The sequence below is a fragment of the Trichomycterus rosablanca genome, chromosome 17, assembly GCF_030014385.1.
Source record: "Trichomycterus rosablanca isolate fTriRos1 chromosome 17, fTriRos1.hap1, whole genome shotgun sequence".
Classification (NCBI taxonomy): Eukaryota; Metazoa; Chordata; class Actinopteri; order Siluriformes; family Trichomycteridae; genus Trichomycterus; species Trichomycterus rosablanca.
The window spans coordinates 17,499,645-17,516,476 of NC_086004.1; the positions used below are offsets into that span (position 1 = coordinate 17,499,645).

The window sequence follows — 16,832 nt, forward strand, 5'->3', positions numbered from 1 at the left end:
TTCATATCTTCTAATCTTTGCATACTGAATAACTAACTGCACAGTAGGTTTGTAGTCAAGTCTACACATTACCCAAGACCATGCTGGGACTAGAGTTAGCTTTTCATTACCGGTTACATTTCTGTCAAAATGTTTAATGGAATCATATTGTACACTGATCAGCCATAACATTAAAACCACCTTCATGTTTCTACACTCACTGTCCATTTTATCAGCTCCACTTACTATGTAGAAGCACTTTGTAGTTCTACAATTACTGACTGTAGTCCATCTCTTTTTCTACATACCTTTTTTTTTCAGCCTGCTTTCACCCTGTTCTTTAATGGTCAGGACCCCCACAGGACCACTACAGAGCAGGTATTATTTAGGTGGGGGATGATTCTCAGCACTGCAGTGACAATGACATGGTGGTGGTGGTGTGTTAGTGTGTGTTGTGCTGGTATGAGTGGATCAGACACAGCAGCGCTGCTGGAGTTTTTAAATATCGTGTCCACTCACTGTCCACTCTATTAGACACTCCTACCTAGTTGGTCCACCTTGTAGATGTAAAGTCAGAGACGATCGCTCATCTATTGCTGCTGTTTGAGTTGGTCATCTTCTAGACTTTCATCAGTGGTCACAGGACGCTGCCCACGGGGCGCTGTTGGCTGGATATATTTTTGGTTGGTGGACTGTTCTCAGTCCAGCAATGACAGTGAGGTGTTTGAAAACTCCATGAGCATTGCTGTGTCTTATCCACTAATACCAGCACAACACACACTAATACACCACCACCATGTCAGTGTCACTGCAGTGCTGAGAATGATCCACCACCTAAATAATACCTGCTCTGTAGTGGTCCTGGGAGAGACCTGATCATTGAAGAACAGCATGAAAGCGGGCTAACAAAGCATGCGGAGAAACAGATGGACTACAGTCAGTAATTGTAGAACTACAAAGTGCTTCTGTATGGAAAGTGTAGCTGATAATATGGACAATGTGTGTAGAAACAAGGAGGTGGTTTTAATGTTATGGCTGATCGGTGTATATACACATGTTAATACCACTGTTGTTTGCAACTGCTATTTTATAGTCATAAATAGCTGCAGAATTGCTCTGGCCAGTAATTGTAGATATGTAAAACTATATCACAAGTGGTTTTGAGTCATCAGCTTACAGGAAACAAAACAAAAAAAAAAAACGATGAATGACAAACACAACAAACCCCTACACTACAAAGTTGGTAAAAGAGGCATGTTTACCATCTTTTTATATCTTATTTTCACACCTTTTAATGATTTGGGATCAGAATATACTAATTGTTGCAGTTTTCTAAGTAAAATATTTGGCATTCTTGCCTGATACATGACTTCAGCTGCTCATCAGTCTGTGGTTGCTGTTGTTTGATTCTCCTCTTCATGATGCACCAAACATTTTTAAATAGAAATGGATTTCAAGCAGGCCAGTCATGCACTTGCACCCTGTCTAGGAAATCTAAGATCATGTAGAATTAGCCCTGGCATTGAAAAGATGCCGCCTTTATGGCAGCATCCCAGTATATACCTTTGGGTCAATGGTAATAATGGTCACCCATGCCTTGGAGACACCTTGCATTTATTAATGCAGCGGCGGACTGTATTATGTAACGACGTTTTTTTGAGTACCTTCAAACAAATGTGGCTGTATTTATTACAGTAGCATGATAGGCAGCACAGTGACCTACTTGTCTTACAGCAAGATGGTCCTGGGTTTGATTCCCAGGTGGAGCAGTCCAGGTCATTTCCGTGTAAACTTTGCATGTTCTCTCCATTTGTGCGTGAGTTTGCTATGGGAGCTCCTGTTGCCTCCCACAGTCCAAAGACATGTAAGCTACATGAACTGGAGATACAAAATTGCACGTGACAGTGTTTGTGCAGTAAATAGTGAAAGACCCAAAATGTTTGTAATTGAGAATTGCAATATATGGCCAAAGTATGTGTACACCTGATCAAGAAGTAGAGTTGCTCTACACTTTGTGATGCTACCGGTCTCTAATTTCTGATACCATGCTCGACCAAGGACAGGTATTGGCCTTCACTAAACTATTGCAAAAAAGTAAAAAGAATATAATACATATTTCAATTAATCCATGTATTACACACTTTAAATTGGGATTGCCTCAAACACATGATGCCAATAATTAGGAGAAATGTCTGCATACATTTGGCTGTTAAAATAAAATAAAACACTCTGAGGTGGTATTTGCCTTAAATTGTTCCTTTGGGCAAATACAAAGTGCTTAAAAACTATAAAAAAAATATCTGGTAAACCAATAACTAGGACTGACAATATGAAGCTAAAATACTATAAATTCTATTTCCGAAAAAAAATATTGGACATTTTGTCAAATGCAGTAACAACAAGAATAAGTAACTTGTTATTTCTGTTGAAAACAAACAAAAAGATAGAAAAATATTTTACCATTACTTTATCCTGGTCAGGTTTGGTTTCCCCACAAACACTGAGTGCAAGGTAGGAATACACCCCGGACAGTGCAGCAGTTCATCACAGGGCAAAGGTTTACTAAGTTTGTATTTTGTAAATATAAACACAATTTAAATGTTATGCCTGCAACACACTTAAAAGGTTTGGGCAAATGCATGCTTCCCACTGTCTTACATCACAATCCTTATTAATTATACTTTTCACCATCATTTGGGAACTGAGTCTATTAAATGTTGCAGCAAGTGAAGTTTGTACCCATATTTGCTTGATAAAAGCCTGCTCAACAATCCTTGATTACAACTGTCTGATTCTCATTTACATTTTGCACCATCTATTTTCGGTAGCAGATAGATCTGGATTTCAGACAGCACCAAAAACAAAATTGTGAACTTATCTGACCACAGCACATGGTTCCACTGTTTCACGGTTAAAAAAGAGATGAGCTCAGGCCCGGAGAACTCAGCAGCATTTCTGCAAAGAAATTTTGCAAGTTGCATTTCTTGATGCAGTGGTAGACTGTGTTAAATGACAGCAGTTTTCTGAAGTACTCACAAGCTCATGTGGCTATAATTATTACAGTATGGAATGTTTTGGACTGTTTAGTCCCAACTTTTTTATTTTATTAATTTATGCCAGCTTTATGTTGCAGGCATCAAATTAAAATTTAGTTTATATTTTTTTAAAAAGCAATCAAGTTGGTCAGCCAAAACATGAAATCATTTCTTTGTACTTTTGTCATTTAATTAAGAGTTCAAATAAATTACAGGTGTTTTTATCACATTTTACAGTGTCCCAACATTTAGGAAATGGGGTTTGTAAAAAGGCAAAGAGAAGTGTAAAACAACAGAACATACAGTACTTAGACATAGTCAGAAGCTGGACTCATCATTTAGGCCTTGTCTACAGCATAAGTCATTTTTGGCAAAATGCACATTATGAATTAAAAATAATAGTTCCTAATTTATGTTTTAATCTATTCCGTATTTATTTCTCTCCCTAATGCTTCTGCTTTGCCCTGTTTAGCCGGATTCTGAAGTGGCTCAGGCAGGCCTCAGTCTCCAGTCCTTCTTCTTATCCAAGCTCAGCGAAGTATTCCCAGAGCTGAGCTGCTTTTCTCCTGAAGATGATGTGGACAGTGATGATTATGAGGAAGCTGAAAGTTTGGCCACTGCTACATTTCCTTGGCCTGAGAGGAGGGAGCAGAGTCACAGGAAGAGGAAAAGGAGACGTTCGTTTAGCATGAGGAGGCATCAGTATTAGCCCTGTGTAATGTTACCTTGTTGAGAGAAATTTTAAAGGTTTCATCTTCTTCCTCTAGCTTTTTGCAAGAAAAGTAACCATGTATGTTATGCTTTTACATAATCTACAACTCCAGTTTTGTCTTTGGAATATAAACCCGATTATTATGCTATGCTGGTTAGAATTTGTACGCAAGTGCATGTAGAGCTTCTATTTGGAAACAGTTGTGTTTTTGATATCTCTCTGGTTGCTGGCGACTGCTGCTTAGTAGAAATACATGTAAAAAGTTGGTTGGTGATATATATTTATTATAAAGGATGTAATATTTTATGTTTTATATACTTTATATACCCAATATAAGGTACTACCCCTGCATCTTTTGTTACTGTATTAACTTGATCTGTAGAGGAAACTTTTTAGATAGCCTTAAGCCCGAAAGCAGTTCACATTGGACACAAAATGTTGATTAATATATACCTGCCTATATATGAAGCAAAATATAACTCCTATTATGGAGGGAAGATTCTGATTGGATGTTGTTATTCAATGTTAATGTGCATCATTTCTGTAAGTATTAAATTACTCAGGTGGAATGTAATTCACAGGGTAGAAACAAATAAACTTTCATATAACATTCTAATGTCACTCAATCCTGTTAGAACTTTATTGTAGAATTTTTTCTGGTTATCCTGTATAATGTTATGTTAAGGACTTAAAATGCTGTTCATCTCACTTTTCTTCCTAGAATGCTAATTTTAATTAAAACTGTAGAAAGTTTGATTACTTATTGTTAAATAAGTTGTCTGACTTCACAAGTGTATAAATTTCATTTTCATCAGAGTACTTGCTTTTTTTATTTTGTACAATTGCACACATGATCCGTGTTCAGATAAATAACTGTTACTTTCTTGTAATACTGACAATATACAGATATGACTGTTTGAGGTTGTCTTTATTTCAGTACCTGAGCATACAGGTCCCTGTTTAATATCATGGAAATATTCTCGCTGCTTGTTTCATAAATAGTGTGCTCAGGATTTACATAGTCTCCAGTCATCAGAATTGTTTAACCTCTGGACAGGGGACCACTAAAAGGTGCTTACACCCCACTTATGGCCCCCAGTCTAGTGGTTGAGAAATCCTGATGTTTAAAAAAATAAAAATTACGAATGTTGCTTGCTAGTAGAACTTTTTAGGATCTTAACTTTTTCTGGACCTACAATAAGGGAAGACCAGTGTTCATTACTGGGCCAATGACTAAACGTTATCACGTTTACATTTTCGGCATTTAGTGACTAGAGCAGTATAAAGGGAGGGCCACAGTTCTGTTCCTTCTTCTTCAGCTATTCCACTGCTGTAGGAACCCACGATCGTGCCAATAAATTCTCCAATCCAGTCAACTGTAATCTTTGGTTTCATCTATAATCTGACCTTATTTTTCCACGGTTGCCAGGCTTTTTTCTGTCTGACTAATGGGTTCATGGGTTGATAATCCCTTTAAAAAAACGTATCTGAAGACTGAATGTGATAGCTCAGTGGTTAAGGTACTGGACTAGTAAACAGAAGGTTGCCGGTTCAAGCCCCGCCACCACCAAGTTGCCACTGTTGGGTCCCTGAGCAAGGCCCGTAACCCTCAATTGCTCATCGTGTTCTGCTCATTGTGTAAGTCGCTTTGGATAAAAGCATCTGCTAAATGCTGTAAATGTAATTTAAACTATTAATTGTTCAACAAGGCAATGTTATGGCAGTAGATGGTTTTGTACAGCTTTAGGGTAAGAACCTGGGTTGGAACCTCACATCTGCTCATTGATTGTGAGAAGCTTGAAATATTGTCTCTGTCACTGTGTTTCTGTAAGGTACTTCTCTTACCTCGCAAAAAATATGCCAAACTAATAAAAATTGCAGAGTAAGCAAATAAGTGAGTGTATAATGCCCTACAATGAATTAGTAAACTACGTATGTCAAGTCAAGTCAAGTCAACTTTATTTATATAGCGCTTTTTACAATAGACATTGTCTCAAAGCAACTTTACAAAATCCAGGACCAACAGATACAAAAAAAACCCTGTTGAGCAAGCCGAGGGCGACTGTGGCAAGGAAAAACTCCCTGAAAATTACAGGAAGAAACCTTGAGAGGAATGTAAAATATGTAAAATATCCATAAAACACTAAGTATTCATTTTTTTTTAAACTAAATAATGCTAAGTTATATTTTGTAGCCATTATTTCAGGGTATATTTACCTAAACTATAATTATCCTTTGTATTTTTGGTCTACAAGTTCATTGACTGGCAATTTGCTAAGCTAAGCCCTGCGTGGGACGTATGGTAGGTGTGGGAAGTATTTATAGCTACAATAATTCTTATGTGCTATGCCATTGAAAAAAATTAATTTAAAACCTGTACAGTTTTGTTTATGTAGACTGAAGAATTATGTTATAATAATCTCTACAATCACATTTTAAAGGTAAGTGTTTATGTAAAGTATAAACAAGAATTGTGTGAAACAAAAACTGTGAAGACGGGATGCGATCCAGTTACATGTAAAGTAGTAATATAAATTATTAAAGAAATGCAATAAATAAAATATGCTCATACTTGCCATGGCTATATGATTGAGTCTCAGTTTAAAAGATTGAGACTTAACTAGCAAATTGGTGAACCATTACATTAACGATTCACCCTTAACTGTATGTTTAGTGTCTGAATACATGCACAGATAACTAAACTTTGGATTTAGACCTAAGTAAGTCCATGCCTTCTACAGCAAGGATTGAATGAGTTTTATGGTCTTTATATTTCACATTTATGAAATAGTTACTAAACAAATTCTTACTAAACAAATTAAAATGGTATTGACTGTATTTTATATGAATTAAATGTAAATAATATAATAATACCAGAATGTGTCAAATAATCTGTTGAGATGTTTTATTAATGTAGAAGTAAAAGTGAGTATTGCCAAAACATCTCATATTAAGAGGCGCATGCCGCATAAATAACTGTTGCCAATGTTAGAAGCCTTTGGCACCTTTTGCACTGTGTAAAACATAAGATATAACATGGTTTTGATTTATTTAACAATCAAATTGAGTAATCTGGACTATAACACATGAATTCTAGTTGATGTGCTGCTGTAAATGTCTCTTAGTTTTTATTCTCTACATTGCTGGGTGTGTAGAGACATACTATACTGTGGTCAAACCACCTCCTTGTTTCTACACTCACTGTCCATTTTATCAGCTCCACTTACCATATAGAAGCACTTTGTAGTTCTACAATTACTGACTGTAGTCCATCTGTTACTCTGCATCTTTTTTTACTTACTTTCACCCTGTTCTTCAATGGTCAGGACCACCACAGAGCAGGTATTATTTAGGTGGTGGATCATTGGTGTGTAAGTGTGTGTTGTGCTGGTATTAGTGGATCAGAAACAGCAGCACTGCTGGAGTTTTTAAATACCGTGTCCACTCATTCCCCACTCTATTAGACACTCCTACCTAGTTGGTCCACCTTGTAGATGTAAAGTCACGGCCGATCGCTCATCTATTGCTGCTGTTTGAGTTGGTCATCTTCTAGACCGTCATCAGTGGTCAGAGGACACTGCCTATGGGGTGCTGTTGGCTGGATGTTTTTGGTTGGTGGACTGTTCTCAGTCCAGCAGTGACGGTGAGGTGTTTAAAAACTCCATCAGCACTGCTGTGTCTTATCCACTCATACCAGCACAACACACACACTAACACACCACCACCATGTCAGTGTCACTGCAGTGCTGAGAATGACCCACCACCCAAATAATACCTGCTCTGTAGTGGTCCTGGGAGAGACCTGATCATTGATGAACAGCATGAAAGGCGGGCTAACAAAGCATGCAGAGAAACAAATGGACTACAGTCAGTAATTGTAGAACTACAACGTGCCTCTATATGGTAAGTGGAACTGATAAAACGGACAGTGAGTGTAGAAACAAGGAAGTGGGTTTAATGTTATGGCTGATTGGTGTATATGTAATGTAAAGCCATTATGTCCTGCAGCTGCCTCGACACAGGCCAGGAAACAGTATAAACACGCCACTCATTCAGCCTGTAGGTGTCTCCAAATACACAGTCATACACTGTGCTTACTGCTTCTTTAATGCTTGGTGCTGGCCATACACTATGTGATCAGGTTTCAGGCTTCAGCCACACATTTTGCTTACATCTGCATAAGATTAGATTCAACTTTATTGTCATTGTGCAGAGTACAAGTACAGAGCCAACGAAATGCAGTGGCATCTAACCAGAAGTGCAAGATAGAGATTATTTACATATAATACAGTAAAAAGTGAAGGGCTATACCACTTGAAGTAACCATGATAAACAAGTACAACCAATCACTGTACAGATTACAGAAGTATACAGACCCTTTGCTGTGGCACTTCAAACTTTGGTCAGGTACATCTTGGTTCCTTAACTTATCTTTAAATTTGTCAAGTCAAATTTACTTATATAGCGCTTTTTACAATGGACATTGTCTCAAAGCAACTTTACAGAATCCAGGACCAACAGATCAAAAACCCCTATTGAGCAAGCCGAGGGCGACAGTGGCAAGGAAAAACTCCCTTAAATTTACAGGAAGAAACCTTGAGAGGAACCAGACTCAGCAGGGACCCATCCTTCTTTGGTGGCCTGGAAGATACTTAAAAAAAAATAGGATTTACACAAACCATACAACACAAAATTAAATTGAACTGAAAGTTATAACTAGCAAAAAATAATTGGAGTTCTTCATTATTCAGTCCAGTCTGTGATAAAGTCCATTGTAAGTTCTGGACATTTTTGGTGCAAACATACCAGGTTTCCATCACATCTAGTAGAAGCAGCATTGTTGGCACTGCAATCTCGACTTGCAATCTTTAACTTCAAGAGGGTGAACAGGTTTCCGTCAGAACCACCTCGGGGTAACACAACAGAAGGTGTCTAAAATTTGTCTAAAATTCAGTGGGAGTCTATCTGTTGCATTTTTAAATGATTTAACTTTTTCGTCATAGCGGATCCTTCGTCTCCATCTTTCTCTGTCACCCCAACCACCTGGATGACCACCTGGATGTCCTCCCTAACCGCATCCGTAAACCACTTTTTTTGGCTTTCCTCTCCTCCTCCTGCTTCCAGCTTCATCCTCATCACCCTTTCCTGGGTATAACTCTCATCCTTCTTCTGCACATGACCAAACCATCCCAATTTCTCCTCCCTATTTTTGACTCTAAAACACCCCTACCTGTGCTTTCCCTCTAATAAACTTGTTCCTAAACTTGTCCATCCTCATTACTCCCAATAAGAGTTACACCATCTTCATTTCTGCCACCTTAAGCCTCATCCTCTGTCTTTTAGACAGTGACACTGCCTTCAAGCCATACAACATACCAGGCCTCAGTGCTGTCTTGTAAACATTTCTATCACTCTAGCAGATAACCTTCAATCACAAATCACCACCATTTACTCCACCCTGCCGGCACTCTCTTCTACACCTCTCTACTACATTTTTTTGTACACTAAACACCAAGTATTTGTGTATTGACCATTTTCATAACCTCAACTGTTTACAACTTCACCTTTCTGCCACCATTCCTCTCATTCACACATTAACACACATTTCTCTTCTGCCGCCTCTCATTCCCCTTCTCTCCAACGCATACGTCTCTCAAAAACCCCCTACTCATACTAAAACCCCCTACGTACTACAAAACACATATTTCCTGTACAGATTCCATATTCCTAACTAACCTTGTCTGTCGTCCTTTTCATGACCATCGCAAACACGAAATGACTAAGAGGTTACCCTCGATGTAGTCTCATTTCCCTTTTAAAAATGTCCTTCATTGCACATTTCACCATCACACTGTCCTAATACATACACTGATTAGCCAAAACATTAAAACCACCTCCTTGTTTTTACACTCACTGTCCATTTTATCAGCTCCACTTATTATACACTTATTTGTAGTGCTACAATTATTGACTGTATTCATGTCTGTTTCTCTACATACTTTTTTAACCTGCTTTCACACTGTTCTTCAATGGTCAGGACCACCACAGAGTAGGTATTATTTAGGTGGTGGATCATTCTCAGCAATGCAGTGACACTGACATGGTGGTGGTGTGTTAGTGTGTGTTGTGCTGGTGTGAGTCATCAGTTGGTCATCTTCTAGACCTTCATTGGTGGTCACAGGACGCTGCCCATAGGGCTGGATGTTTTTGGTTGGTGGACTATTTTCAGTCCAGCAGTGACAATGAGGTGTTTAGGAACTCCAGCAGCACTGCTGTGTCTTATGCACTTGTACCAGCACAACACACACTGACGCACCACCACCATGTCAGTGTCACTGCAGTGCTGAGAATGACCCACCACCCAAATAATACCTGCTCTGTAGTGGTCCTGGGAGAGTCCTGACCATTGAAGAACAGCATGAAAGGGGGCTAACAAAGCATGCAGAGAAACAGATGGACTACAGTCAAAAATTGTAGAACTACAAAGTGCTTCTATATGGTAAGTGGAGCTGATGAAATGGACAGTGAGTGTAGAAACAAGGAGGCGGTTTTAATGTTATGGCTGATCAGTGTGTCTTGCATCACCCTTAAATACTTCTCTGCCACTCCCCGATGTTCTCATCCGATAATACAGCCCCTCTTTCGGCACCCTATCATAAGCTTTCACTGGATCTACAAACGCGCAATGCAATTTCATCTGGACCTTCCTATACTTTTCCATCAACATTCTCAAAGCAAACATTACATCTGTGGTGCACTTTGCTGGCATGAAACCATATTGCTGCTCATCCTTGCTTCCACCACATCACTGCTTCTCAGATATTGCTGCTGTGGCTGAACAACTTTATGCTGCAGCTCAGCACATCATCATCAATTAAAAATCGGAATCAATAAACCTCGTTTCCACTCTGCAGGCATACTCTCACATTCCAAGATTTTATTAAATAATCTAAAAAAAACTCTACTGCCATTTCTCCTAAACATTTCCATGCCTTCACTGGTATGTCGTCTGGGCCAACTGCCTTTCCAGTCTTCATTCTCTTTATAGCTGCCTTCACTTCCTCCTTGATAATCTAAGGCACTGCCTGGTTCAATATCTCTGCATCATCCAGCATTCCTTTTCTTTCATTTTCTTAATTCATCAAGTACTTTTTCCCTCTTCTCAGTACACTCTCGTCATTTGTCAGCACATTCCTATATGCGTTTTAAAAAAAATAATTTTAACTGTATATCCTTTCCAGCTCCCCAGCAAATCCTTTTCACCTTACTTCATGTCCAACTTCTCATACAGCTTGCCATACACCTTTTCTTTAGACTTTGCCACTTCCCTTTACATCGCATCTCCTTGTACTCCCATCGTCTTTTTTCATCTCTTGAGAGATCCAGTTCTTTTTGCCAACCTCTTCCTTAAACTTTGCTGCACTTCCTCACTCTACCACTCTTTTTCTTTCTCTTTCTGCCCAGTTGTCACACCTAGTATGCATCCTTTTACCACCACCCAGTGCCTGTTTTACTTCTTCTCTAAATTCTACACCACAGTCTTCTTTCTTTAATCTCCACCATCTGACTCTCTTCCACCTCTTCACCTCCAAACCTTACAATTTGCAAGGATATAGTATACCTGTGTGCACCTTCCCGCCACTCTTAAACTTCCCTTTTTTCTCTCCCTTTAGTGCGTCCAACTGCCCAATTGCATCATGCTTTTTCTCCACCTATGCCGATTCCTGCTCTGACTGAGGAGATCGAAGCTACCCCATGCCCCCGCTGACACGTGGGCAGCAAGCCGTATGCATCTTATCACCCACACATTGACGAGTGTTGTGCCACCTAGCGTTGTGTACGGAGAGACACACCCTAAGAGCACTCTTTCCTCATCTCTGTGTAGGCGCCTCTAATCAGCCAGCAGAGGTCGTAATTGCACCAGTCAAACAGAGAGAGACCCATATCCGGCTTAGTCCCGCCCATCTGAACAACAGGCCAATCGTTGTTCATGTGGCTGCTCAGCCTCAGCAGGCAAGGCAGAGCTGAGATTCGATACGATGTACTCGAGATCCCAGCTCTGGTTGCAGCGTGTGTTTTTACTGCTGCGCCACCTGAGCGGCTATCGTTTTTAAAACTATGCTTAAATGATCCTTTTTAATTTCTACAACTTTTCCATACATATAACCATTCATATAATTTCCCTCAGCACTACTTACTCCGTACATGACCTAAGTTGTATTTGGTCCAGTCACTGGTTGGCGGCATTAAGCGCAGTCTTAAAAAATGCCGTCAGAGGCAGATTGTCGAGAGCTTTCAAAGAAAAGCTAAAAGTTTTTGAAGACCCAAATCATCAAAAGTTTGGGAATACTTAAAACTGGCACAAAACAAAAATGTGGTTTGTACACTGTGCAAAGCTTTGATGGTACCACACCAGCACTAGCGCGATGTTGCACATCTATATTGTTTCATTAAGCTTCTTAATCGTGGCGATCTTGGAATACCGTATTTCTTAGCGAGTTCAGTTAGGGAGCATTCAAACGTGCGGCGCACTTGCACCATTGGATTGCCTGTTTATATTAAGTTTTGTGCTATATTATTATGCCATACAGTTTGTTGTTTAAATAAAAAAAGTGTAAATGAGATTCTGAATTAAATTTTTGAAGGATATTTAATCGTTAGATTAATCGACTAATCGATAAAATAGTCTATAGATTAATTGATAGAAAAGCCCTATTCGTTAGTGGCAGCCCTATATGAAAGTCACCCATACTCTGGGCACTATTGCATCCTCATGCTAAGTCAGATTTAGGCTTGTGCACCTTTCACTGATAACAGTCTGGATGGGCCTTTTAATTTTTAGCATGGTGAACTCAACATCTGTTTTTCCTGAAAACAAGCTATTTGGAACAAGTCATCTTTGCTTACAAAGACTGAGCCTTTGGTGGATCCTCTTTTAGCCAGGAACCAGTCATGATTCCTTATACTAATTCTAGAATTTTAAAATATTGTAGAATTGTTAAAAGAGTGTAATTTGAATATTCTATGCATTTTTACTCTTATTCTGGCACATCCCCAACTGTTTGTGTGTTGAAAACATCAAATAAAAAAAAAAAAATAAAAAAAACATGTTGGTCAGCCAATACATTAAAAGTAATTTAATTGCATTTTTATCAGGTAAATAAAGGTCCAAGAGAATAAAAAAGTACAAATACTTGTTTTTGCTGCATTACTGCAAATGCCACAACCTTTTTGGAAATGGGGTTTGTAGAAATGTATTATTATTATTATTATTATAGCTCCACATGTCCAGTACTGGGCATATTTGATTTATTCCAGAGTGTCTGCAGGTCCTCAGCAGGTAGAAATGAGGTAAAACATAACAGGATACTAATGAAATAAAAAATAAAAGAATAAGAAAATAATGAAACTAAAGTTAAGTAAGTGACAACATTAGAGACTGTATGGGAGTGGAAGTGGAAATATAAATCTGTTTACGAAAACTGGTTTCTAAAATCAAAATATGGCTGATACTCTTGGTCATATAAAACACTTTAAATTTTGATTTCACGTGTGAGTCATGATAAAAATACAGCATTACCTGTTCTAGATGGTAGACAGCTTCATTCCTGTTAGACTGGCTATGTACAGTGCATCTGGAAAGTATTGACAGTGCTTCACCTTTTCCACATTTTGTTATGTTACAGCCTAATGGATTAAATTTATTTTCTTCTCAAGATTTTACACACACCCCATGATAACAAAGTGAAAAAAGTTTGTTTGAAATTTTTGTACATTTATTAAAAATAAAACACAAAAATATATCATATACATAAGTATTCTCAGCCTTTGCCATGACACTCAAAATTGAGCTCAGGTGCATCCTGTTTCCACTGATCATCCTTCAGATGTTTCTACAACTTGATTGGAGTCCAGCTGTGGTAAATTCAGTTGATTGGACATGATCTGGAAAGGCACACACCTGTTTATATAAGGTCCTATAGTAGACAGTGCATGCCAGAGCACAAACCAAGCCATAAAGTCCAAGGAAATGTCTGTAGACCTCCGAGTCGGGATTGTATCGAGGCACAGATCTGGGGAAGGGTACAGAAAAATTTCTGCAGCATTGAAGGTCCCAATGAGCAAAGTGGCCTCCATCATCTGGGCCTCCACCAGGACTCTTCCTAGCTGGCCGCCCAGCCAAACTGAGCGATCGGGGAAGGCGGGCCTTGGTGAGCAGGAACTTGAGGTCCACTATGACAGAGCTACAGCGTATCCTTGTGGAGATGGGAGAACCTATCAGAAGATCAACCATCCAGAGGGAAAGAAGAATGCAGCTAAATACATCAAGATCCTTGAAGAAAACCTGCTCCAGAGTGCTGTAGACCTCAGACTGGGGTGAAGGTTTACCCTCCAAAAGGACAACCACCCTAAGCACACAGCCAAGAGAACAAAGGAGTGGCTTTGGGACAACTCTGTGAATGTCCTTACGTGGCCCAGCCAGAGCCCAGACTTGAACCTGATTGAACATCTCTGGAGTAGTGGTGGGCGGATCGATCCAAATATCGATATTATCGATACCAACATTGGTATTGGTATCGTATCGATACTAGTGTGATGGGATCGATACATTCGTTTTACTTTTTCTCCGCTACATTCAGCACGTTTCCCCCGTTTCATCAGAAAGTAAACACCATGTCTGTACAGACTCGCTCCTCTCACATCTCACATGCTCACCTCACTCCTCCCCTCCGGCTCCGCTGTGTTTTGTTGTGGTACCGTCACGTTACGTTGTTTAAATCCTAACAGACATCAGTACACTGGTAGGCATTGGAAGATTGTAAGTTTTTGAATACTTTGCTTTGCAGATACAATAATAGGGGCGATTTTATGGAAATAACAGTGTAAACTAAACGTACATAAAGTACAGACACACCTTATGAACATGAATCAGAGCATGCGCAGTGAGGCTCTTATTCCGCATTTTGGTGAATGAAAGCTCTTTTCTTTTGAATTTGTGCTTATAAATGTAAACAGAATAGCAACGATTTTTATTTTAAATAAACAAGGACACATTTATTCACATTTATAAATGTATTCACCCAGCAAACACAGCTATGAGTTAGCTGCTTGGTGTTGATACACCAGATCTGGGCATCCCTTGCAGCCAGTCTCTATTGAGGAGTCTAATGTGGAGTTAGTAAGGACCTACAAGTACCTTGGCCTGCAGCTGGACGACAAATTGGACTGGTCTGAAAGCACGGACAATAAATACAAAAAGACACAAAGACAGCTTTATTTCCTGAGAAGGCTGGGGTCCTTCAGCATAGGTAGGACACTTCTGCAGATGTTTCATCAATCTGTGGTTGCTAGCACTCTCTTTTATAGTGTGGTGTGCTGGGAAGGCAACATTAAAAAGAGGGATGCAACACGGCTGGATAAACTAGTCAGGAAAGCTGGAAAGGTGGTCGGAATAGAGCTGGATTCACTTGTAACTGTAACGGAGAAAAGGACTCTGAACAAAGTGCTTTCCATCATGGACAGTCAAAACCATCCACTGCACACAACTCTGTGACAGAGAAGTGTGTTTAGTGGCAGACTACTGTCACAGAGCTGCTCTACACACAGACTAAGGAAATCCTTTGTTCCCAGAGCCATTAGGCTCTTTAACTCTATGCAGGGGGGACGGGGAGGAACTGAGGAATGAATGTAACAGAATTGTGGCACATGTACAATAATCTATGTATGTGGGTGAGCACGTGTGTGTTTACATTTGTGGGCACTCATGTGCACATGCACAGACAGGCACATCCGCACCTTATGTACATTAATCTGCACATTTCCTTACTTTTTCTTACATTTTTACATTACATTTCTTATATATGCACTGTGGTTCACTTTATAATTCACTTTAAATTCACTTTAATTCATTTTATAATTTACTTTATAATTTATATCTTACTACTGTGACTTATATTTCATACTAGCCTCGCAATGTTAACTGAAACTACATTTCCATATGTACCATATTTACCCTCAGGTCCAGTTATTGTTGTGTGTTGTCCGAGTGTTGTTATGGTTATACAGATACTTTTAGTTTTTGTATAATGTGAATCTCTGTAGTGTGTACTATTACTTACTATTACTTACTTTTTGACTTGATTCATGTAACTTGCTACTGAGGCCTTAATTTCCTTCGGGATCAATAAAGTACCTACCTACCTACCCACCCACCCACCATGACGATAATGTTGTGAGAAAGTAAAGCACCAGAACAACTGCATTTATTTACAACCCTACTGACAGCAGCTACTTACAAAATGTATGTATTACAATAATACACCTAAATGTCATGAAAATTCATTCAGATTTAGCAATTTGAAGATGCATCTACCTTAATCATTAAAAAGTATCGGTATCGGATCGATATCGGCTATACTGGCCCTGTATTTACTTGGTATCGGATCGATACCAAATTTTGCAGTATCGCACACCACTACTCTGAAGAGATCTGAAAATGGCTGTGCACCGACGTTCCCCATCCAACCTGACGGAGCTTGAGAGGTTCTGCAAAGAAGAATGGGAGAAACTGCCCAAAAAAGGTGTGCCAAGCTTGTAGCATCAAACTCAAAAAGACTTGAGGCTGTAATTGCTGCCAAAGATGCTTCAACAAAGTATTGAGCAAAGACATGTACAATGTACATGATATATTTTTGTGTTTTATTTTTAATGCATTTGCAAAAATTTCAAACAAACTTTTTTCACTTTGTCATCATGGGGTATTGTGTGTGTAGAAATTACTGAAGTGTAAAAAGTGAAGTGCTGTGAATACTTTCCGGGTGCACTGTAAGTAAGCAGAAATGGGGAGCTATTTAAAAATACTTAAAACGCTTAGAAGGGGCTTCATGGGCTATTGTGCTTTAAGAAAACATTGAACGTCATGACAACCAAACAAACCTAAGTACTCTCATTGGTGAAGATCTAGGTTAAAGGAAAAGAAGTGGTTTACGAGTTCACTTATTCTGTAAGAAAGAGCTTCACTTGGTTTACTATGGCAAACTTTCACTTAGATAAACAAAAGCTTTTAATGCTTCTGGAAGTAAAAATCCTGTTTGTGCTTGGTGGTA

The 16,832-nt window shown here is 39.0% G+C and overlaps 1 protein-coding gene across 1 annotated transcript in view; it reads left to right on the forward strand.

Annotated features, from left to right (window-relative positions):
• trim66 (tripartite motif containing 66) overlaps positions 1-3,774 on the forward strand; it is a 38,992-nt gene extending 35,218 nt beyond the window's left edge. The window contains exon 16 of the mRNA XM_063013417.1: positions 3,487-3,774. Within this exon, the coding sequence (XP_062869487.1) occupies positions 3,487-3,723 (237 nt within the window). The 3' untranslated portion in view covers positions 3,724-3,774. The remainder of the gene's footprint in view (positions 1-3,486) is intronic.
• The last annotated feature ends 13,058 nt before the right edge of the window (positions 3,775-16,832 follow it).